Genomic DNA, 24,964 nt, shown 5'->3' with positions numbered 1-24,964 from the left:
TGCACAGCAACATGTGTTGAAGCAATGTTAGTAACGTTAGATTTGTTTGAGCTAGAACTTTTTTTGTTGTTGCTAAAATCTGCAGATAATGCGACAAATGGATTGTGGCAAATCCTTAATTATGTGTAAAATGCTGCGGCCGCACAATCATATAATTCCAGTGGCCTTGAATATAATCCTGGCCCCTTCTCACTTCACACTTGGTGCATCCAAGTCATCAGTGCACAAGGTAAGGCCCAGCCAGCTTTTTAAATACCTCTATTTCAGTAGATAGGATTGCACTTCTTTCGGTGGCTTTCCTGTGTAATAATACTACTGTGAGTGTATAGAGCAATCTTAAGTGCTGTTTCTACTTTGAGGATTTTATGACTATATTGCAAATGTGGAGCAATACTTAAATTAATCTGTTAATACCCTAAAGCTTTCCACACCCGGCTCTGCTCTAGCTGATAAATTCTCATTTACCTCCTTTTCCAGTGAAGAAGCGGAGAAACTGGCACAGACATGACTACTCGGAAGCAGATGATGGTACCAAACCAGTCCAGGCAGGGACACGGACGTTTGTCGAACAGCTCCAAGCTCGCTCCTTCCCAAGGTATGTGTTGAATGAGGGGAGGTTTTCTATCAGGCTTCGGTATGATTGCACTTTGAAACCAATTTGCAATAATTGTTTGGTCAGTTATGGACTTTTTGAATGAGGCTGCATTTTCTGAATTAGCCTGTTGTGGCCAGAACACGTTTATGTAAGCTGTTTTGTAATCGGTTGCGAAATTGTGGTCAAATGTAGTGTTTTGCTTGCTGAAAAGACACTTTGGGTATACCTATGATAGACATAAGGGATTTTCCAGTGCATGTGCAAAGTGTCCTTGACATAATGTACACAGCGTCCCATAAAACGTAACCAAAGTGAGTACTTGTTCAGCAAAGGTTACAGATATGAACTATGCACTGCAGTCCTTCGGAAAATGAATTTAGATGTCTCTTTCCTGAACTGCGCGAGTAGGAGGTGGATGGTACAAGCACAAGGCGGTCTATATTGGTAAGCACAGTTTGCCAGGTAGTAGCATTTGTTTAGAAATCTATTCTAAATTCACATGCTTTGCACATTAACACCTTCATATGGCATGGGTCTGGAAGTAATTTGTGTTTAGATTGTTGTACATATTTGGAAGCAGGCACATATGACTTTAATGGCACAAGTAAATGCAGGGAGCATGGTCAAACAAAGGATCTATGATGTAAAATTTGCAGGGGTAGGGTTAGGTCTTTGCAAGAGGTGATGGCCACTTGTTGTAACTGTTAGTCATACACAACTTGTAACGGCATGTTGAAATCAGTCCAGTTCACATGACATTGATCACTTTTCCACCAAAGCTCTTAGGGTTCCAAGGTTTATTGTAGAAGATGTGTTGCCTTTATGCATACAGGAAGACTGCCAGAATCGTTCAGAATTAAATAACATAAGAATATTTACATTGTTCAAAAAGATGGACCACACAATCAGAAATTCTGGGTCTATGTTCACTTTGCGTGGTGAGGCATGGGCATAACTGGGTGATACTGCTACTTAGTCAAGAAATCATTGATTCCTGTTTAAAGATGTCGAGAGAGGCTTGCTTCTTTGCTCTTGATGCGTCTAACGCGCTACACTTGGTCGAGCCATCCTTTCAAGCACAGTGTTAGAGTATGGAGATTGTCTGGTTGTTCCAGTTGTCCCAACTCTCCTGGAGTGTTGTAGATTTTAGATTCTTCATCTTAGCCCTTCTAGTAGTACCGTTGTCTTAGGACATATTGGTTACGGGGCTAGGTTTAGTTCAGTGTAATCATGGAGTTTGAGCACCACTTTCCACCGGCACATCTTTTCCGACCCTGAGATAATCTGAGAGGTTGTCACTCTTACCATGTGAGTAACAAAAATAGTCCATTCATGGAAATAGTCAATGGTAAGGATCTCTGAATTGTTTCCTAGGTATATCTGGCTACTGTATTGTGTAGATCTTCCATGAACTTAGGAGCTGGCCAAAAAGTTGTCACAATGAGTGGTAATCCTTGTTGCTCTCCAGACTGAAGTTTTGTTTCTCGTAATTAAATCTTAATCTTGTCTACATTGTGTTTTCAGCGCTGATGAGATTGTTCAAAAGATGCACGGAGGGCAGATCACCCAGAGGCATCTAGAAAAGCATGGCTTCAATGCTCCCATCATGGTTCCTAGACTTGATGACTTGGGGCTGAGACTCCCACCATCTACATTCTCTGTCCTGGATGTGGAGAACTACGTAGGTGAGTACTTCACTTAAAGAAGTTCAACCTGAGGAGGATTTGGAATACAAGGTGGACATTTGTTTTATTTGCTATTGTTACTCTTAGAAAAATGCATGTACTCCTTGATAATTATACTCTATTTAAAAAAAAAAAAAAATGGACCTTCCCTGCCAGATTGTCTTTGCACTTAGTTTTTCTATTTGAGGTCGGAAGAGAGCCTTGTGTTCACTGGCTAGAGCATTTACCACCTTTTTTAGTGATTCGCAAGTGGCTCAGATACACTGTTCTACTAGAGCTAAATTATGGCAGCTCTTCTGTAGACCAATACTCCACTAAAGAAGATTTGTCAGATACAGCTAAGAAAACCTTTCTGTTTGAGGCATGTGAGCTGTTGATCACATGTTTTGCATACAGATGTTTGCAAGTTGTTTTACTTCGAAGAAGTCTTTCCAGTCACGAGGTAGGTGACTCCTCCTTTCGGTGATATTGCACATGGACATCACCTCCATTGTTAGATAGTTTTTTCCGCCATCGGGTTCAGAAGTGTATTGCTGCTCTCCGGGCAAAACCGTTCTCCGGACTCCCCTCGGTGCACAATCCACTCTACCCTGGTATTGTTTTCGTATGCGTATCCCACTTTTCTGCATATCGGATCGGTCGACAAAACCTATATTTTGATCAGTAAACTCGTGCCATCGGGCCTCACCGTGTCGGTCCACCTCGTAATCGATGGAACGGACTCCATTCAAATTCTGCCCTCGGTGCCATGCGAAGTATCCCCGCACCGACTTGCACGAAGTGTGCAACTTGTGCTCATCTCTGTAGCACAATGAACAGAGCTGCGATGCGTGCAAATCTTTCCATTAGAAGAAAACGCTCTGCGATCGTGGGGCTCAACGTCGTGAAATGCAGAGCCAAAACATTGAATCCACGACAGACCTCTATGGAGAAAGTTCCGAGCAGGAAGATAACGACACTCAAGGGGCCAAAGGACAGGAAGAACCTGTATCCATTTTGGAATCTGACTCTGACATGGAAGAACAGGTGCTGCAAGGTCAAAGTATTGAGTACTGAACAGCCCTTACCGCAAATACCTATTCAGCCAAAGCAAAAGGCATCAGTCTCACCTCTGCCTGTGGGCCACAATCCGCACGAGAAGATGTTTCCAACGCCCTGCCTTCCAGCTCAAGGCACCGAAACATGCACCAAAGCCTTCTGACTCTGGATCGAGTCGGCCAAAGTCTGTCACTGAGCGGAAACTTTCGGGCTCCAAACCGAAAACTGATAAGGAGCCGAAACATTCCATACCAAAACCGGCTTCTGAACTTAAACCTTCAGCACCAAAAATTCATCTGACCCTGGCACTGAAAATTTTGGGTCCGGAACAGAAAGATGCTCATCTGCAGCAGCAAGACCCCTGTTTCGACGTCCCTCCTCGGAAATCGGACACCAGAGATAATGCACTCTAAATTAATCTTCAGACAGGACAGCTTTCAACCAAATTGCCTCAGAAACGTAAACCGGAGTCTCAAAGGACACTTCTCATATTTCTTTAAAGAAGAAGCATGTTGGTACTTACCCATCTCCTCCTCCTCCTCCTTCCCCACAGTTGCATCACTTACTAATTGCACCAACTAACTCCTCAACAACCTGATGAGGACAATGGGAATTGTGGGGATGATCCTTTCCCAGCAGATCCATGGAAAGTCTTTAACACTGACTCACCCACATATAATGACCCAGACATTTACCCTACAAAGCCTTCCCCACCTGAAGACAATGTAGGGTACATAGAATTACTATCAAAAGCTGCAGAGTATCATAGTTACAATTACGTAAAGAATCCCTAGAAGAGAACTTCCTTTTCTAAACTCTTAGTAGCTCACAAAGATCCACTTACTCTCTCCCTATGCTCAAAGGCATGATGAGACCTGCAGACGATATATTCAAAGACCCTGTTTGTGCTCACCTTCTCAACCCGAGGATAGACCAAGTACAAGCCTGCCCCATCAGATCCAGCTTTTATTAAAAGGCAGTTACAACTGGGCTCTTTAGTAGTCTCTAATGCCCGTAAACGGGCCTGTTCACAAACTTCAGGGGACCCTCTCTCCCTCCCCCCAGACAAAGAGTCTAAACTGATAGACTCCTCCGGTAAAAGGGTATCCACCCAAAAAGCGAATAACTGGCGTATTGCCAACACACAGCTCCTAGCTAGGTATGATGGGGCACACTGGAATGAAATGAAGCAATTGCTCAAATATCTTACAGATTAGCATGCGGCTAAAGCTCAAGACTTAGTCCAAGAGAGAGAGCCCATCTCAAATTCCTCAATTAGGTGTGGTTTAGATGCTGCAGACACTGCAACTAGAGCAATCAATACCAGTGTATTGTTAAGGGGGCATGCATGGTTAATGATCTCTGGATTTAAACCTGAAGTCCAGCAATCCATTTTGAATACACCATTCGATAAACAGCATCTCTTTGGACCCGTAGTAGATATGTCCTTGGAAAATATGAAAAAAGATACTAAAGTTTCTAAATCTATGGGAGCCCTACAGTCTTCTAATTGTGGCTCCTTTCTTGGCTCCTTCTAACATTGGGGATTCCAAGGCCATCTCTTCAGACACTACTTCTGCACCCTGCAAGAGCAACAATCCATCCTCCACCTACAGAGGCTTCTTTAGAGGAGAATACAGGGGTAACAATGGCAAGGGTAGAGGCAAAGGTTCCACATCATGTACCTCCCCTTCTCCTAACAGTGACTTGCCTACGCTTCCCCAGATCATTTTACACCTATCGGGGGACGTCTTTTACAATTCCTCCCCATCTGACAATCGTTAACTACAGACAAATGGGTGCTAGGAATTATCCAACATGGTTATTGCCTGGAGCTTTCCAACAACCCCCAAAACATTCCGCCATGTTCTCGCAAAATGTCACCAGAACATTTACATCTACCTCAGCAAGCGGTACAGTCTCTCCTGTCCAAAGAAGCCATAGAACCTGTGCCCTTACACCATCAAGGAACCGGTGTGTACTCCCTGTACTTTGTCAACCCCAAAAATGATGGCTCCACGAGACCTATTCTAGACCTAGGAGAACGAAACCTCTACGTACTGTGACAGCATTTTCACATGGTAACACTTCAAAAAGTGCTCCCACTTTTACAGCAGGGTGATTTTATGTCTACTCTAGACTTAATTGAGTTTTTTACAGGGTTAATCCAAGTAAAAACTATCCGGCCTGGGACAATGATACAATACGTTTAAAGTATTGGTCAGGGTAGTTAAATATTTAGTACAAGTCAATGGAGTACACAAAACAAAGAAAGGAATCACCACAGATAAATGCACAGATAAATTCAAAAATGGAAATTTAATTTCCGATGTAAAAACAGCATTAAATGCGATTACAGTCAAGGCATTAATGGATCGCTATGCATTATAGTTAGCAGTGCTCATGTGTGTAAGGAGCAAAAAGGGAACTTAGCCCACCGAGGAGCAAACGTTGTCCGTCGTTCCACACAAGTGCTGTTCTGTCCTGATGAAGATCCCGGTTTGAGGAACTCACTCACCCTCCTTTCTACCGGGGACGAAACGTAGACCGTCTTACCAACTTCCACATACCCGTAGCCAAAATGTATCAAATGACAATGTACCTATCAGCAATGTGTATATATAGGAACTAATTGACCGCATTTAGGCCTGAAAGGTCAATCTGTACATATTTTGTATTGTATCTTTGTCACAAACACCTTAACCCTGTCCCTCACGCGTCAACTCACTACCACAACCCTAAGTTCCCTTTTTGCTCCTTACACACAAGAGCACTGCTAGCTATAATGCATAGTGATCCATTAATGCCTTCACTGTAATCGCATTTAATGCTGTTTTTACATCGGAAATTAAATTTCCATTTTTTACTTTATTTGTGCATTTATCAGTGGTAATTCCTTTCTTTGTTTTGTGTACTCTATTGACTTGTTCTAAATATTTAACTACCCCGACCAATACTTTAAACGTACTGTACTCTAGACTTAAGACGCATATTTCCACATTCCAAATCATCCCGCTCACTGCAAATACCTCAGATTCATGATGGAGGGTCATCATAACCAATTCAAACTACTCCCGCTTGGCGTCATCACTGCTCCCAGGGTATTTACCAAATGCCTGGCAGTAGTCTCAGTACATCTAAGAACACAACACATCCATGTCTTCCCATACCTGGACGACTGGCTCATCAAAGCCAGCTATTACCAAATGTGTCTCCAACATTCTCAAACCACTATTCAATTACTTCACCAGCTAGGGTTTACAGTAAATGCGTTAGTCTCATCTACAGCCTTCCAAGACAGACACTTATCTGGGAGCCACAATAGACACTCATAAAGCTCTAGCTTCTCCCAATGCAGCCAGGATTAATAATAATCAGTTCCTTCTCACTCAATTTCAGCCCAACCAGTCATCGAGTTTGGTTATTTACAAATACCACCAGACTGTATGAATATTCTAAAGGAGGCTAGGAGACCTACTACTAAGGCATGTGATGCAGCAAAGTGGAAACATTTTGTTATATATTGTAACAATAACCATCAATTCCTTTGATGCTTCAGTACCTCACATCATCTGTTCTCTTACACTTACAGCAATCCGGATTATTTTATACATCAATTTGATTGCATTTAGCAGCAGTAGCTGCATACTTGCAAAACAGACAACACTTCTCTCTATTCAAAGTACCAGTGAATAAACCTTTATGGAAGGACTAAAAATATCACCAAAAGCTCCACCTGTACCAGTGTGGAACTTGAACATAGTCCTAACAAGGCTAATGGGACCACCTTTTGAACCAATGCACAAAAGTCAACTACAATTTTTCTCATGGAAGGTTGCTTTTCTTTTTGCAATCCCTTCCCTAAGGAGAATTGGTGAACTCCAGGCACTAACTATAGAAGAGCCTTTCTTTCAACTTTCACGGTTGTTGTTTGAACCAATCCCAAATTTCTAACAAAAGTGGTTTCTGCTTTTCACATCAATCAATCGGTTGAGCTACCTGTTCTTTCCTCAACCTGATTCTGTAGCAGAACAAGTTCTATACACACTTTGTTAGAGTTCTACTATATTATGTAGAAAGGACAAAAGATTTTCAGAAGACAAAGCAGCTCTTAGTTGCTTTTTCTCCACCACACAGAAGGCAATCCCATTTCTAAATCAGGTATTGCAAGATGGATTGTTAAATGTATCCAAACATGTTATAGATAAGCAAAAAGAACAATGCTAATACCCCCTAGAGTGCATTCCACCCACAAAATAAGGGCTTCTATGGCCTTCTTGGGAAATATTCCCTTAGCTGACATATGTAAGGCAGCAACATGGTCTACACCGCACACATTCACCAAACACTATTGTGTAGATATGTTAGCGAGGCAACAAGCTAATGTAGGCCAGGCAGTACTCCAAACACTCTTTCAAAGAACTGCAACAGCTACAGGTTAGCCAGTTTTGGGAGAATATTGCTGTATAGTCTATGCAAAGCATCCGATCTACAGCTCACATGCCTCAAACGGATGATGTTACCCAGTAAGCATCTGTTCTTGGCATGTAGAGCTGTAGATTTACATGCGCCCACCCACCTCCCCGGGTACCTATACCTGTTGCATTTCTTTCTTATCTTATATACATACGCATGAACATCTTTATTCTACCTTTACTAACTCCATGCTCACTCACCCTCTGGGAAAACAATCGAGTCTATGTCCATGTGCACTATCACCGAAAGGAGTCACCTACCTCGTGACTGGAAAGACTTATTCGAAGAAAAACAACTTGCAAACATCCGGACCCAACACTAGATATCGGCAGTATGCAAAGCAAAGTATCTCTAGTGCCTTGACTTTGGCACTCTAGAACTTTCAACTCATGCAGGTGTCTTGAAGCAGTTCTTTAAGCTTGATTTCCATCCATGTGCCTTCCTCTCTTCCAGATGGTGCCAGTTGATTTGTTCAGAGGCAGTGAATAAGTAATTTGCAGAAGACTAGTTAATGTTTTCGCTTTGCGTTCTTTGCTTGTTTCAGCTGGCTGGCTTGGAGTTTGCAATAGTAAAGTATGATAGTTGGCATCTACAGGGTTTGATTTTTCTATTGCCAAACGAGGACAGTTAAATGATGCGTTCTATGTAATATTAGGGATAGCTAATTTGTGATCTCTGCATCCATGCTCCATGCTGTTTTTAATGTTTATGTGCTTGGGATTTTTGTAGGTGGTAACAAGGTGATTGATGTCATTGACGTGGCGAGGCAAGCGGACAGCAAGATGAAGCTGCACAACTTCATTGAGTATTTCTTGAACTCTGAGCGGCCAAAAGTGCTAAATGTCATCAGTCTGGAGTTCTCGGATACAAAGTAAGTTGCGTGTGAGGTGTTGACCAGGACAGCGCCCATTTAGTCTGTTTTAGGTGATGCTTTGTGTTAAAGTGACCCAGCATTGATTGCAGCATTGTGGTCCCTTCTTTCCGGACTGGAGCTGTATGAAGGTAGGAAAACTGCATACTCGTGCAAGTGTATCTTAAGTTTGTTTGGTACCTCTTGTCACTATATTGTTGCTGGATTGGCTTTTTAATGCAATGTTTAGATGCCTGTATTTTCCATCATTTGTATTATGGAAAAGCAAATGCTACGTTATCAAGCTTGGGTCATGTTTTAACTTGCGTTGATAGTTAAAGGTTCATTGTTCTATTGTAAATAAATGGGTTTTGTGAGTAAGAGCTCAAAACATATTCAGCAGTTCCTAAAATGTGATTTTCCAGCAACTATTAATTCTCTGTAGAAAAAGACAATCTTATTGGCACTTTTATATCTCCTAGAGTAAAATACTTTGGTAGCACTTTGCGGTATTCCAATCCATGGAAAACAAGTGCACGCCTTGTAACAACAATGCTTCCATTTTAATCTGTTTTCCGGTTATGTTTTAACTAATGTCTATAGTTCTTATTCATTGTTCATACCCTAATCTGCCGGACACACACCTTTTTATTTAAACGAGTTATGTAGAACTGTATTGTACATTTACATTTTATGTGCCATTTTGCTACAAGGCACTATAAAGTTTGAGTAATAAGACTTTAGAAAAGGATGTTTAGTATTTGGGATTCTTACAGGCTCTGAAAGGATTTTTGAAATAACTACTGTTTTGAGGATATGAAATGGATTATGCTCATTTTGTAACATCCTTGCATTTTATTTTTTGTTATTGACTACCAAGTGTTGAACTTTACTGTGAGCGTGTCTCACCACCTCTTTCACTTGGGGTAATTCATAGTAATTAGACTGAGATTGCTAACCTTCAGTGTCTGCCTTTTAAAATGATGCTGTTTCTGCACAACCAGAGTTAAAGGCTCTGGGCATATGCAGGCTGTCCATGTGAGACTGCCATTTGTGCACAGGGATTGTCACCTGCGGTAGGTCTTCTAATGTGGGTGGGATTTCATAGTTAAGTTCTGTAGTGCTTATTGAAGATCTGTGATGCTTACAATTTATGACACATTATAGGGAAATCTGAACTAAGTACTGTTTCATTCTACTTAGGCCTACGGGGCCCAGGAGGTATCAATCTGGGGTGAAACATGGACCCAGAGTGTAGATTTACAGTTGATAACATTTCATCCACACTATATATGGCACTCGAAGATTTGTATTTTACCCTGGCTCTGCTCATAATCTCATTCCAGTACTTTGGCCCCGCTTCCCAGGTACAGAGGAGGAGCGCCAGCTCTTTGGAGCCAGCATAGGGATGGCTTGCCTTTGAAGTTTTGGTTGGAAGGGATCAGTCAAGTGTGCCATCTAGGAGCACGTAGCTGAGGCTCTCTGTGGAGCACTTTCCATAGACCACTTTAGGTCGCCAAATTGGATTGTCCTAGCATGCTGTGGAGGACGCTTTGGTCAGAGTTGGAAGAGATTTTGCTGCATCCTAGTCAAAGATGCCTGGCTTCTAGTCAACTCCCAGTTAAAGGCCCCTGCACAAGGGAGAGGCTACTGACATTGAAGTGATGACGGTGAAATACTGCCAATCTAGGAGAAGTCATTTGATGTCCTGCAAGGATGAACTTTGGGATGTCATTCAGCTTGCCCCAGGGTCAGTGGTGCTAACTCCCTAAGGAGCAGGTTGGAGAACGGGTGTGCTGGAAGAATGATTCCCCTACACCCTTTGTAGATTGTGCCTTGTCTCTGCTGAGACACAGGTGCAATTCAAGAAGCCAGGCGGTACTGGGGCCTGTGGAGTGTGGAGTGTGGAAGGGAGTATTTTATGCTGGTTGGCTGTGGAATACTGAACCATTTAGGATTTCACAATGTGACCTTAATTTCATTTTTGTTTTGTGTGTATGATCTTCTAGCTGATGCCCAGCTGCTTGTGGTCTCTTTTGTCTTTAAAGAATGCCTTTCTCATTGAGATCACTTCAGCTCCTTGTGTGAATGAACTTTAGGCACTGTCAGTACAATCATTCGACACCACAATTTTTCCAGACAAAGTGGTGTTTAGGACATGGGCGACTTAGTGTCTAAAAATCTGACTCCTTCCTGTGTTGGGCAATCCAACACTATCAGATTGTTCTTTGCCACTCTCAAAAGAGGAGGAGGCACTCCACCAATTCGACCCCTTAAGAGCTTTAAGCTTTCATATCCATCTTACCAGGGACCATCTGATGGATAACCATCTGGTTTCTCCATGGCACAAAAAAACAGGGTGTTCAGAAGAGGACTTAGGCGAGGTAGATGGGCTTCTGCATTACATACTGGCCAAAAAGCAATATCCGGAAGGACCGAACCCGTTCCACAAGCGCAAAGGCTGCACCACTGTGTTGGCAAGAGGAGTGCCTGTTATTGACTACTGGCAGGCCATGACTTTAGCACTGGTGCATACGTTTATGAAGCACTACTGCCTTGATAGCCAGATCTAATGGTAAGGATAATTCACCTATTCGGTCCCGCAAGACGTTTGATCTGAGCCCATTCTGCAGACTCTTCACCAGTGGGAGATACTGCTGTGGATAGAAGTATCCATCAGAAGAACAAGTTACTTACCTCCTTTTTTTTTTTGGATGCTTTAACCGCAGATTCCTCACCACCCTCCCACATTCCCGTTCTGTGGAGCGGTCTCTTTTTAACCTATAAAAAGATCAGAAGTTAGGAATCTGTACACTGATGATTGTGTCACTCTCTGCACCAGAGGGTGCGGAAAGGATCATCCAATCAATTCACATTAGCGAGCAAGGGTGGTTCTACCCCGAGGCTGCAGCGTGGAGTCTCACATCGCCACCTATTGATGCGCAGCAGGATTGCTGAAAAGGTTATGGATCCAGTCTGACTGTGGAGTTTTCTAAAGGTCATGAATCTGCAGTTCGAGTATCCACCGAAAGAGTGGTATCAAAGTTAAAGAACTTGTTCATCTGGCTTCTTGTCCACTCTCAGTCTGCCGCTCGAAGGAGGAACTTTTGGAAAACCTTGTGCTACCTCACATGCCGGGAAATCTACAGGGACCAGGTGCCTCTGTACTCAGCACACCTGTGCTGCAACGCCCATCGCCACAGCGCTACAAAACTCCTCGCGGCCCCCGCTTCGCGGGAGCCGCTCGAAGGAGGAACTTTTGGAAAAAGTTTGCTGCCTCGCACGCCGGGAAAACTACAGCGACCAGGTGCCTCTGCACTCAGCACACCTGTGCTGCAACGCCCATCGCCACAGCGCTACAAAACTCCTCGCGGCCCCCGCTTCACCAAGGGCGGGCCCGTAAGAGGCCGGAAGAGGCCAGGCCGGGCCCCCCCTCTAACGGCGGCTATCGGAGAGAGACAGTAAGTTCTTCTTTACTACCTGCCCCTGCCCCCCATGCCAGCTGTCATTAAGCGTACTGCCGAAATTGCTTTGTAACTTTATTAGCTTGGTTTTGCAGCGTGAATCTTTCTGGATTCACTATGCTGTGCATTATTCCGCGGTCTTGTGGTTGGGTCCGGATTCGTAGTCTTTTCTTTGTTTTTTTTTTTTTGTAGCCCAGGTGGGCGTCGGCGTCACACCCCCTTGGGTGTATTTCCGGTGACGTCGGCATGCTTCCTGCGGAAGCTCCCACTCTTGGGCGCCATCTTCAGATTCTTTTTTTCCGCGGTCGGGTCTGGATCGTTCCCGTTTGGGCTCCAGACATTTTTGGAGAAAGAAGAAAGGAAAAGACAGAACACACAAGGAGAAGTCATCTGAAGACTCCAGGGGACTTCATCGACGAACAATCAGCAAGGAGAAGGCGTTTTTCATCGAGATCCTCGACGACCGTCGACGAACACGCGACCAGGGAGCCCCTGGACGCTCGATGATGGACAACACGCCGTTCAAGTTCTGCCGTAACTGCCACCACAAGTACGCGCAGAAGGACCAGCACCCGGTTTGCAACCTTTGCCTACCGGTGGACCACGAAAGCGGAGACTGCAACGCCTGCTCCGCCTTCGCACCGAAGACCCTTCGTGTGAGGGAGAGACAGAGGGTAGCGCACGCCACCCTGCAAGGGAAGGCCCCGACTCCGTCCCTCTACGAGCTGGGGATGTCCTCTGAGGAAGAAGACAACGCTGCCGCCGAAGACGACAGCTACACGGTCGTAGAGACCGATTACACGAAGACTTCTGATAAGGTAGGAGATTCTTCGGCCCCCAAGAACCCGAGAGACTCTGAGTCTCGAAATCGAGGGCAAGACCCCGAAAGCGCCGACGCCAAAGAAGGCAGCGTCCGCGACTACTCACAGGCCCAGCGGATCCTCCGAGAAGGAGTCCCCGGCGCCGAGAGCTGCTGATCAGCAGAAAACGTCGAAAATCGTCCCCGAAAAGGATCGATCGACGCCGAGGGAGAAAGACCCTAAGCTAACGACGACGACCAGAGAGCCAAAACCCGGTTCGACGTCGAAAACTTCGACACCGAAAAGCTCGGCACCGAACCAAGCGCCGAAAAGAACGGCTGATCCATCAGATGCGGAACACGCGGCCGAGATGGAGAAGAAGAGAAGGCGCCTCGAGGCAGAAATGGAGAACATCATGCAGCGGAAGAAAGATTTTGACGCTAAGATGAAAGCCTTCACGATCCCTCACAAGACCAAGCCACCGGTGGTAGAGGTAGTCGAGGAGGAAGACGAGATCGACGAGGTCGCCGAGGAACAAGACCAGGACGTCGAGGTGGTCGACGACCAAGAAGGGTACGAGAATCCCTACGATAGTTACAACTATGGGGAGGAAGAGGACAGCAGGACGGACGCTGAGTCGGCACCCTCTGACCTACAGGAGGTAGATTACATAGATGTCGACACCGACAGCCCGGAGGAGGCGGTCGACACATACCCCTCGAGGCCCTCGCCGCCGGACGACATCGGGGCCTACAACTCGGTGATAAAATCTGCCGCAGCAGCATTCAAGCTCAAGCTCGACGAAGAGAAGCAGAAAGCAGACTTCCTTCTAGAGACATTGCTCCCAACACAAACAAGGAGCCAGTACCTTCCAATGCTCGACAGCGTCTTGGCCCAGGGGAAGGAAGCATTCAGGGAACCCGCAACATGCAAGGCAGTAACTCCCAGAACAGAGCAAAAGTACAAACATTCCTCAAAGGACCCAGCCTACATTCAGGGCACGGTCTCCGCAGACTCCATTATCACAGCCACAGCAAGGAAGAGGGCTAACGTACCCACTACCTCGGGCCCACCACCGGATAAGGAGAGCAAGAGGATGGATCTGGTGGGCAGAAGGATCGAACGGAATGCCGTGACCCACTGGCGCATGGCTAATTCCAACGCCCTGATAAACAGGCACATGTACCAGATCATGGAGGAGCTGGGGCAGTTGGTGAAAGACATACCCCAGGATGCCAGGCTGAAGGCCGAAAAACTGGTTGAAGAAGGGAAGAACGGGGCAAACTCTTGCCTTAAGACGGCCCTAGATGGGGCAGACACCGCCAGCATGCTCATGATGATGGGTGTCACGGAAAGGAGACACGCCTGGCTCAGGATCTCAGGTTTCAAACCGGAGGTGCAACACAGCATCCTGAACACACCGTTCAACGGCGACACGGTTTTCGGAACAACAGTTGATGAAAAGCTCAGTCAACCAAAGAAAGATAACGAAACAGCAAGATCCATGGGAGCATTGCAGTTCAGAGGCAAAAAAAGGGGCACCCCGTCACGGAGGCCCGGCGGGAGAGGTGGAAACCAGCCAGGTACATCACACCAGGCTTTCCAACAAGCGCACCAGGCAGACTCGCAGGCTCAACAGGGGCAGCAGAAGCAGTCCTGGCAGTACCAACAAAGAGGCCAGTCCTTTCGTGGGAGAGGAAATGGACGTGGACAGAACAGAAGAGGGGGACAGCAGCCCGCCTCTAAGTGACTTAAAAAAACTCTGTGTGCCCGCCCACAAAAAAGATCCCAGGGGGCAGCACGTACAGAGGGGTCAAGACAAACTAGACACCTACGACCACATGACACCAGTGGGAGGAAGATTAAGATTTTACCTCCGAGAGTGGAGAGAAATCACATCAGACAAATGGATCCTCCACATTATCCAATTCGGATACTGCATAGAGTTGGAGGGGAGGCCAACAAGCAGAAAACCAAAAAGAAAAACACTAGCAAGCAAGCAGCTGCAGTGTCTTCAGGAGGAGGCAAAGGAACTCCTGCGGAAGCAGGCCATAGAACGGGTACCCTTCAAGGAAAGAAACACCGGAATATACTCAACGTACTTCTTGGTACCAAAGGTAGACGAGACAATGAGACCCATTCTGGACTTACGGTTCCTGAACAAATTCATAAGAACGCAAAAATTCAAAATGACCTCCCTGCAAGAGGTGCTCCCACAATTGCAGACCGGGGACTTCATGGTCACAATAGACCTCAAAGATGCCTACCTGAACATCCCAATGAACAGAAAGCACAAACACATGCTCAGGTTCACCATTGGAGAAAGCCACTACCAGTTCACGACACTGGCCTTCGGACTAAAATCAGCACCAAGAGTTTTCACAAAGTGCCTCGCAGCAGTCGCAGCGCACCTACGAAGGCAAGGAATACACGCATACCCTTACCTGGACGACTGGCTGGTGAAAGCAAACTCATACCAGAAATGCAAGCAGCACGCACATACAGTGACGAGCACGCTCATAAGCCTGGGGTTCTCCATCCATTGGAAGAAATCATCAATGGAGCCGGAACAAGTCAAGATCTTCCTGGGAGCACAGATCAACACCTCACAGAGCAAGGTGTTCCCCAGCGAGAAGAGGGCGAGGGCGCTGATGAAGGAAACTCGCCTCTACCGGAAGGGACAAGCTCGGACAGTGAGGACTGCGAGCAAGATCATGGGCATGATGCATCCACCTGGTACCAAATGTACGACTCCACATGAGACCCATTCAAGAATGGCTACAGGAGCAATGGTCACAAGCTACAGGCGGTTGGGAGGATCTAGTGGTTGTAACGCACGCAGTGCAGAAGGAGATGGCATGGTGGACCATGGAGAACATAACAAGGGGAAAGCCTCTAACACCCCCAATGCCAACAGTGACCATCACCACAGACGCATCCCTGAAGGGATGGGGCGCTCACATGGAGGAGCTCAAGGTGAGGGGACTGTGGACGCCAACAGATGCGGCAAAGCACATCAATTACCTAGAACTGAAGACAATCTTCCTTGCACTGAAAGCCTTTCAAACAAGACTGTACAAACACAAGGTGTTGATACAAACAGACAACACCACTGCGATGTTCTACATCAACAAGCAGGGGGGCACACAGTCAGCCCCGCTTTCAACGCTGGCGCAGGAGATATGGAGATGGGCCATCCCTCTGAGGATAGACCTGCTAGCCATACACCTACCTGGGAAGGACAACATACAAGCCGATTGGCTCAGCAGGCAGACATCGGCATCCCACAAGTGGGAGCTCAATGCTCAGGAGACAAGGTACCTGTTCGACAGATGGGGGACACCATCGGTGGACCTGTTTGCCACACGCCAGAATGCAAAATGCCAAAACTTCGCATCCAGGCAGCCCGAGGAGGGGTCACTGGGGAATGCCCTATGGATAGATTGGTCAAGGACATTTGCTTACGCCTTTCCCCCGATACCACTGATGCACAGAGTGCTGAGCAAGTGCAGAGCGAGCAACATGACACTCATACTGGTCGCACCACAGTGGGCGAGGCAGACATGGTACTCGCAGATCATGGAGATGACACAGTGTGCACCCCACAGATTCAGCAGGAGGAAAGACCTACTCTCCATGCAGAACGGAGAGGTACTACATCCAGAGCCAGAGAGCATGAGCCTAGTAGCGTGGCTCCTGAGGACATAGAGTTCGCGCATTTGAGACTGCCAGAAAGCACCCTGAGGGTCCTTCGGGAGGCACGAAGACCCAGCACTCGGAAGTGCTATGTTGCGAAATGGAAAAGATTCACAATATGGTGCAGACAAGAAAGACTTCACAATAAAATGAAGAGGGACTCCACAGTGCTAAGGGACACAGGAAAACAAAACAGTTCTTTGTGTCATTCGCAAACAGCTTCATGGGGAAAGCAGTAACCAAAAAGACCATTGCACGATGGATCGCACAGACAATTCAACTCTGCCACAAGCGTGCAGGACAAGAGCTGGCAGAGGGGACACGTGCCCACTCCACTAGGAAGAAGGGCGCTACAATAGCCTTCCTGGCTAACACACACATAGAGGACATATGCCTGGCGGCAACATGGGCTTCGGTGCACACGTTCACGAAGCACTACTGTGTGGATATACAAATGAACAAGGAAGCTCAAGTTGGACAGAAGGTGCTACAGCACATATTCAACACCCAACGCTCATCTTCCACCCAGCCGCCACAGAGATGAGAAACCGCTAAAAAATCTATGCACAGCATAGTGAATCCAGAAAGATTCACGCTGCAAAACGAATAGTTTTCTTACCTGTCGGTGTAGTTTTGCAGCTTGAAGATCTTTCTGGATTCACTAGCGAACCCACCCACCTCCGCCAGAAAGATGAGGCTGGAGAGAGAAGAGGTGGTTAACAAAAAGAAAGGACTTTTAAAAGTACAAAGCGGTAAAATATCAACTAAATAGAACATTGCCATTACTTCGGATACGAAAGAAACACGGGAAGAAAAGAACCCGAAGATGGCGCCCAAGAGTGGGAGCTTCCGCAGGAAGCATGCTGACGTCACCGGAAATACACCCAAGGGGGTGTGACGCCGACGCCCACCTGGGCTACAAAAAAAAACAAAAACAAAGAAAAGACTACGAATCCGGACCCAACCACAAGAACGCGGAATAATGCACAGCATAGTGAATCCAGAAAGATCTTCAAGCTGCAAAACTACACCGGTAAGAAAACTATTCGTTATGGCTGATCGTCCTGGAAGGGGGAAGAAGGCCATTTATGGTTGCTCTGTGGCAGGTACTCTCGATCAATTTATCGTAAGAGCCACTTCACTATTGGCTTGTGAAATAGACTTGACCGAGCGACGCCTTTCCTTAGATTTAGGTATCAGTAAGCGATCTTCTCGGGGAAATATTGTCTTGTCTACCACTCCTGACCGGCACATAAATTTAAATGCTGTGGATGACTTTCAATTACAAATAATCACGAATAGCGACCTAAGAACCACGGACATTGCGCACTGCACTGCAGGGCTGAGGGGTTGTCAAGCACTGAAGATTCAAATAATAGCACCAATACTGTAAACAACTTATGTGAAGGCGTGTTAACACGTGCATCCACACTGGCCGCAACAGGGGTTACATCATTCCCAGCAGACCCCACACTAGGAGCAATACCTAAAAAAAAGAACAGGAGGGGCGCAATAAAGGCAAAACAGCAAGAGTCAGGTAAAGCCAAAGTCAAAGCAAAAAATAACGATATACATACATCTGCTGTGCCAAATAACTTGGAGCTAGAGTCATCGAAGCCCCTGAACAACCGATGCGAGCAAAGTGTATCCTCACATCCAGAAAGGTTTTCCTGCCACGGAAATTACACCTGGCCCAGGGAAAAAACGGGCTCTTCAACGTTAAAACGTATAGAGACAACGTTTTGGAAACGAAGACCCTAAATACAAACAACAATAAACTGTGCAATTTCTGGCGCTTACTGCATAAATTACGTAAAGGCAGTTTTACAACACCGGGCCACTTAATTTTCTTGCCGCCTAGGAACTAAAGTGATATTTCTATAATTTCAGGGAAGCTCACGTCCTGATGATGATCTAAATCAAACTAGATCGAAACGCCGTCGACAAACTCAAGGAAAAACTCCCCCATTTTTTATTGTATATAATTTGTGTGGGAATACCCTTGTGGTGACATCTTTGTATATAAATGTATATAAATGTTTTTTAATATATATTCACTAAAGTCACTTTGAGCACTTTTTGTCACACATGTGAGCACCTGATAAGAAATTTATTATCGTTATTGTTTAAATTGTAATAAAATTGACCTATATGGTATTCTACCGAGACCTTCTTCCAGACTCAATTTTATGAATTAATTTCATAATTTACAATATTCCTCTTAGGATCTCGTTGAGGCCACTAAAACCATTGTAATCTTTACAAAGACCCCACACTAGGAGCAATACCTAAAAAAAAGAACAGGAGGGGCGCAATAAAGGCAAAACAGCAAGAGTCAGGTAAAGCCAAAGTCAAAGCAAAAAATAACGATATACATACATCTGCTGTGCCAAATAACTTGGAGCTAGAGTCATCGACATTTAAAACTCTAGATGTAAATGCGCCGGGGCGGAAACTCGGTTATATTGGATGCAGATTTCTGGGTAAAGGTTGGTGGAATTTTATCGTCCTCTATGCAGCCGATCATGGACAGACTAATATTAATTGAAGAGAGAATAAAGAAAGTTGAGCAATTGACTGTGTCCAATCTTGAACTCAACAAAATGAGAAACTCACCGGTTCCTAGGGTGACCCAACTCAAATCCCATTCGCATACCACAAGAAACGACTTGGTATCCACATCCCAAATACCAACACCAGCGGTCATGAAAACTACCTTGTCAAAGAATATTGAAGATGGGCTGGGCCACAAGAATGCTGCAACCTCGCAAGGAAAAATGGACTGTTCAAAGGGGAAGACTGTACCAAATTTGTTGATGGGAAAAGGCTCTATTGACGCCCATCAGGGAGTTGATAATGTAATCCCTCTAAATGATAAAATGGGGTGTCCTGCATCGATTATAGATTTGCCGCCAGAATCAATCCCCTATGTTGTAGTCCTGACAGGTGTTCCTACCCTCGGAGAGGGAATGGTGGAGATATTTATAGAATTAAAAAATAAAACAACTCATTGGCTTAATGCCAATAGACCCCTACCACCACATACCTGTAGTAAAATACTGTTTGTAAGAAGGGTGAGTTGGGTCGGCAGAAGTAGAAAAAATATACCAGGGGACTGTATTATTATAAATTTCAAAGAAGCACAAACAGTCCAACACATATGCGAAAAGTGGCCTTGTATGTCGAATTCAAACATTCTACCACTCAACCTTACATATTTTTATAATCATCGAACATACAGCTTCAGCACTGTCCCACAGGGAAGGCTCGCAGGGGGATACACTGGCGCTTACCTCGCTAGGAACAAGATTGAATTCGAGAACAATGGCCTACATCTGGGTTTTCCAACTAGCAATAGATATAGTCTACTTGACATGGTGGATTGACGTACATCAAATATATCCATCCTTAAGACTACCGGGCAAATGACCAGAAAAGAGGATGTTCCAAATCACCATTTTGAAACAGGAAATAAATCCCCTAGTATGGAGCAGGGAGAGATTGTAATTTGCTCTGCCCGAGTTCTGTTTTTGTCATGGAAAAGGCGTCTTGCCTTAATACTACCAAAGTCAATTCTAAACATGCATTAAATACAGATAATCCATTTAGCAAGAATTATATAACTACAAAGACAATAGCCTGAGCAGTACCCTTGACAAATAGCAACAAAGACAAGGAAAATGACTCGCCCCCACTGATACAGTATGCCACGTGGGGATCTACAGAGTGGCTTCCCCTTGCAGATAACTGAGCCTGAAAACATAAATAACGTAGAGATTAAATTGATGTCTTGGAACATCGCGGGGCTGTCTGTCAGGTTAAGGGATCCGGGTTGTATACCCTATATGGAGGGTTTTGCAATAATCTGCCTGCAAGAATTTTGGGCAACGGAGGCTATACACATCAATGGCTACCGTACTTTCCATACTCCGGCTATACACATCAATGGCTACCGTACCTTCCATACTCCGGCTATACAATTTCATAGGGGAAGGAACAAAGGTGGACTCTGCACCTATGTGTCAAACCGTTTAAACGACCTGGAAATTAAATCTGACACTAAGTCCGATTACTACCAAATATTGCAGATGAGTGCCAGGGGAAGTAAAAAAATACTTCTTATAAACGTCTACAATAATATCCCGAAATTGGAAGTGGGTAATATTCTAGAGAAGTTAGGTCAAAAGCTGAAGACCATAGAAGAAAACCAGCATGGGGATACCTGTGTTATATGGGTAGGTGATTTTAACTGCTTATTATGCCCGCATAGTCATCTGGGCATTTGTGGCTTAGGCAATGACAGAAATGATCCGTGTACACACTCTTCCCACACGATCATGGGGAATCATTTAAATGACCTTATTTTTCAACTAGATCTGGGCTTTGCAAATGAATTGTGTTCCCCATCAGTTCCCTTTATGCCCACATTTATAGGGAGGGGATGTAACTCCATAATAGACTTTGCCCTGATGTCCAGTCGACACTCCTACCTTATCCTTACTTATAAAACCTTTGATATATGGCATTGAGTGATCATTTCCCAAATAGTCTATACCTTACCCTCGGAGGACAAAATAAAAAAATAGCCAACATAATAGATACATTATATAATTATAAACTGAGCCTAGCGAGGATAAATGGTTATGCCATTAATTGGAATAAAATTTAACCGGTGGCCTTTTTTGAAACCTTTATTGCTAAAAAGTATAAGGAATTTGAGATCTGCCTAATGGTGACTGATGATTATGTCTCAGTCAACGAGGCATTCCTTGAGATTGTGGGAGAAATAACCAAACTCCTGACAGGGCCAAAGAAGCAGAAGATAAGCAAGAAGTTAGGATGGTTTGATTTAAACTGTAGTAAGGCCCATGCACATCTCATGAAAATGCTAAAAAATAAGCCTAGAAACATGGCAGAAGTAAGACTCACAAGATCAGCATATCAATGTGCAGTCAAGAACCGTAAAAGCCAGTTGAAAAAGGAAGCCTGGCATGCGTTACATCAGGCATGCCAAACTAAGGATAACATTGGTTTCTGGAAGGCTGTAAATGCTCCTTTTTTTGTAGACAGGGTGACCGATGCAATAGAAGTGGCTATTACTGAAGATAGCTGGGTCAACCACTTCAAAGAACTCTACGAGGCAGATGACTTAATCAAGTATACGAGCCTAGATGAGAATGAAGGAGATGAACTCATGCTCCAGGATATATTTCCAATGAATATTCCATTTTCACTGAAGGAAGTCCGTACTGCTTTAAATGAGAGTGCTGCAGGGAAAGCACCAGGACCAGATGGGGTGCCAGTAGACATATATACAACTAACATCGATCTATGGGCCCCCCTTCTGACTAATGTCCTAAATAGCTGCAATAAAAATGGGTTCTTTGCAACATATGGCGCAAGGCTATTGTCGTCCCTATTTATAAGAAAGGTGACCGTAATGACCCAAAATGTTATCGTCCAATATCCTTATTGGACTCTTTGATGAAGGTTGCTGGGAGAGTTATACTAAATAAGTTGCAACTATGGGCAGAGGATAAAGGTATACTGTCCCAGTTCCAATATGGATATAGGGCTGGACTCGGTACATCTGAGCAAGGCCTGAACTTAGCGCTGATTGTAGCTAAGTATGTAGTGGCAAAAAAGGAAAACTTGTATTTAAATTTTGTCGCTCTAAGTACGGCCTTTAATTGCTTAAAACATGATAAACTTTGGTTGATATTACTGCAAATGGGCATAGACATAAATCGGCTGATTTTTATTTAGTAATTATATCGGGGGGCTGGGGCAAGGGTAAGGTTTGGGAACCAGGGCGAGTGTACTTCCAAGTTTGACATAAAGAAGGGAGTCGGGCAGGGTTGCATACTTGCACCTTTCCTTTTTAATCTGTATATAAATAGCATAGCATCCCATCTTATACGAGACAAGCAGGATTACCCTCAAGTTAAAAATAACCCCGTCCCCATTTTATTATATGCAGATGATGCAGTTATCATGTCACGGACCCAAGTTGGCCTTCAAAGATCTCTTGTGAACTTTTCAAACTATATGTCCGACAGAGGTTTAAAAATAAATATAACCAAAACTTTTACTATGTGCTGCACCACTAAAAAGACATCTACATGTAAATGTTTTCTCTCAAATAGAAAAATAGATACAATTGACACCTTTTCGTATTTGGGCATCAACTTTGACAAAAAAGGGACTTGGTCTGCAGCAGCCCAAGCAAGAAAAATGCCCTTTTTAAGAGCAATAGGGGCTGTTCGCAACTTAGCAAATAAATTAGGGGGACGCCCTGTCCAAGTGTTAGTGGACATATATAAATCCAAATGCGTTTCTACGGCGCTATATGGGGCAGGCATATGGGGAATAGTAGTACCTCAAAATATACAGCTTGCTGAGAACGCTTTTCTTCGTTATATATTGGCCGCCCCTGTGTCCACTTCTACTTATGTTTGCCATAAGGAATTGGGCATACACTATATTTCTGATCTTATCAAAGTTAATCCCCTTCTCTTATGGCATAAGGTATGGACTAATGATGAGACAGTCTTAAATAGAGATATAATCATGGACTGTCTTAACCCCTTCCATGCTGGTGACGAACCCCAGCCGTCATGCTCCACGGTGCTCGTGTGCTGATGACGGCTGGGGTTCGTCACGGCCCCGCCCTGTTGGTTTGTTTACCGCACAGCAGCGGAAACTGGCCAGCATCGAAGGGGTTAATCTCCATGGGATCTCAAGAATCCCATGGATTATGTATGTAAAACATTTTTTTCATGATATTGGTCACCGAGAATACTTCGATACCCCAAGTAGCTTAGAGACCATTTCAAGAAAGAAGCTAAAGGAAATCTGTTTGCTCTCTTTAGAGAGTAAACGGTGGCTGGCTGAGAAATATAAGACCTCTGTCATGGAGAACCATTTGATACTTCAAGGACAGGGGATCCAGCCTTACTTGACTCAGACACAAAGTGCCTACTCTCGCATGCTACTTACACGATTCAGGGGGGGGGACCTTTTTAGGTCGAGCGACCTATCTCAATGCGCATGCGCATTGAGCGGGAGCGAGATATATAGGGGCTTATCGAGAGTTTACCTAACTGGCGATTCCACTGGCGATTTGATGCTGTGCCCGTGCGCTTTTAGGTCAATGCGCAAGCGCATTGACCTAAAATGCGCGTGCACATCATCAAATCGCCAGTCAATCACCAGCAGCACTCCTCCCACACCTTTGAAGTGAAGCTTAGCTTCACTTCAAAGGCCCCTGCTGCTTCACACCCTCATGCCGCTCTCCCCGCTCCGCCCCCTCCCCTGCCCGCCGTGTTGCATTTCTCCTCCCCCCCCCCCTCCCCACAGCAATGCCCTCCGCCGGCCGTACTTTCACTTTGACGGCCGCAGGCCGTCTCTCGTGTTTCTCCTTGTTCCTTGTTTGGAACGGACGTGTGTTTTTTTCTTCCAAAGGGCTTTGCTTTATTTTACAATTTGTTTTGTGTTCTTTGGCTTAAATTGTTTTTATTTCAGATGGAAGGGATTTTGTTTTCCTGTTTGCACATAAATGAAGTGCACGTAATGTATTCAGCACACCGTGTTCAATGACCCCAACATAGTTAATACAGAAAGTCCCCTAACCCCACTCCCCTGCGTTCCCACCAGCCCCCACCATGTGTTTTCCTATTGATTCCTTTCAGAGACAACTGTTTTCGGTTCGACAAAACAGACCTGCTTCTTAGAAGGACGATATCAGTCTTTATAGCTTTGCACAACTACAAAGCATTCTACCTGTTCCCGCTGCTCCACCCTTTTTGTTTTGCTAATTTACTATCTTTGCAACCAAATGTTCCTAAGTTTCGTTGCAAAGCTAATTTAGTATTCAAACGCTTTTAGGCTAAAGGACCTTCTACTGTGCTTACACCGTCATTTTTTCAAAGAAAAAACGCTACAAGAGTCAATTTGCAGTCCCTGAACATGGTTAAACAGCCCTCCTCTAACCTCCAACCCCCATGCCTCCCGCCCCACCCGTATGCGAGCACTTTCTAATGGGAACATTTACTAATACATGGTCACGGTGCAATAAAAAACACAGATGCTTCTTTCAACACTGATAACAATCTTTACTGCGTGGCAGATTTACAACGGATTGTACCATCTCCTCCTACTTCGCCAATGCACTGTTTCTCTGGTCAAAACCTCTCTGGTCCGTCTCAAACATAAAACAAGCACTGGCATAGCCAATAGGTCTCGCATTTACGCGAGTTTGAGCTATTGGCATTGTAAATGACAATGGCTTTTAGTTTTCTTTTCGTATTTGTTTTAATAACGAAAACAAAAATAAAAGGCATTGTTATTTGCAATGTCAA

At 44.9% G+C, this 24,964-nt stretch overlaps 1 protein-coding gene across 1 annotated transcript in view; it reads left to right on the top strand.

The window, feature by feature from the left end:
* KDM7A (lysine demethylase 7A) overlaps window positions 1–24,964 on the top strand; it is a 351,499-nt gene that overhangs the window by 152,718 nt on the left and 173,817 nt on the right. Inside the window, exons 3-5 of the mRNA XM_078668115.1 lie at window positions 478–595; window positions 2,120–2,280; window positions 8,524–8,665. Coding sequence (XP_078524241.1) covers window positions 478–595; window positions 2,120–2,280; window positions 8,524–8,665 — 421 coding nt within the window. The remainder of the gene's footprint in view (window positions 1–477; window positions 596–2,119; window positions 2,281–8,523; window positions 8,666–24,964) is intronic.

The sequence above is a fragment of the Lissotriton helveticus genome, chromosome 1_1 (genome assembly GCF_964261635.1).
Source record: "Lissotriton helveticus chromosome 1_1, aLisHel1.1, whole genome shotgun sequence".
Lineage (NCBI taxonomy): Eukaryota > Metazoa > Chordata > Amphibia > Caudata > Salamandridae > Lissotriton > Lissotriton helveticus.
This window is presented reverse-complemented; position numbering and strand designations above follow the sequence as displayed.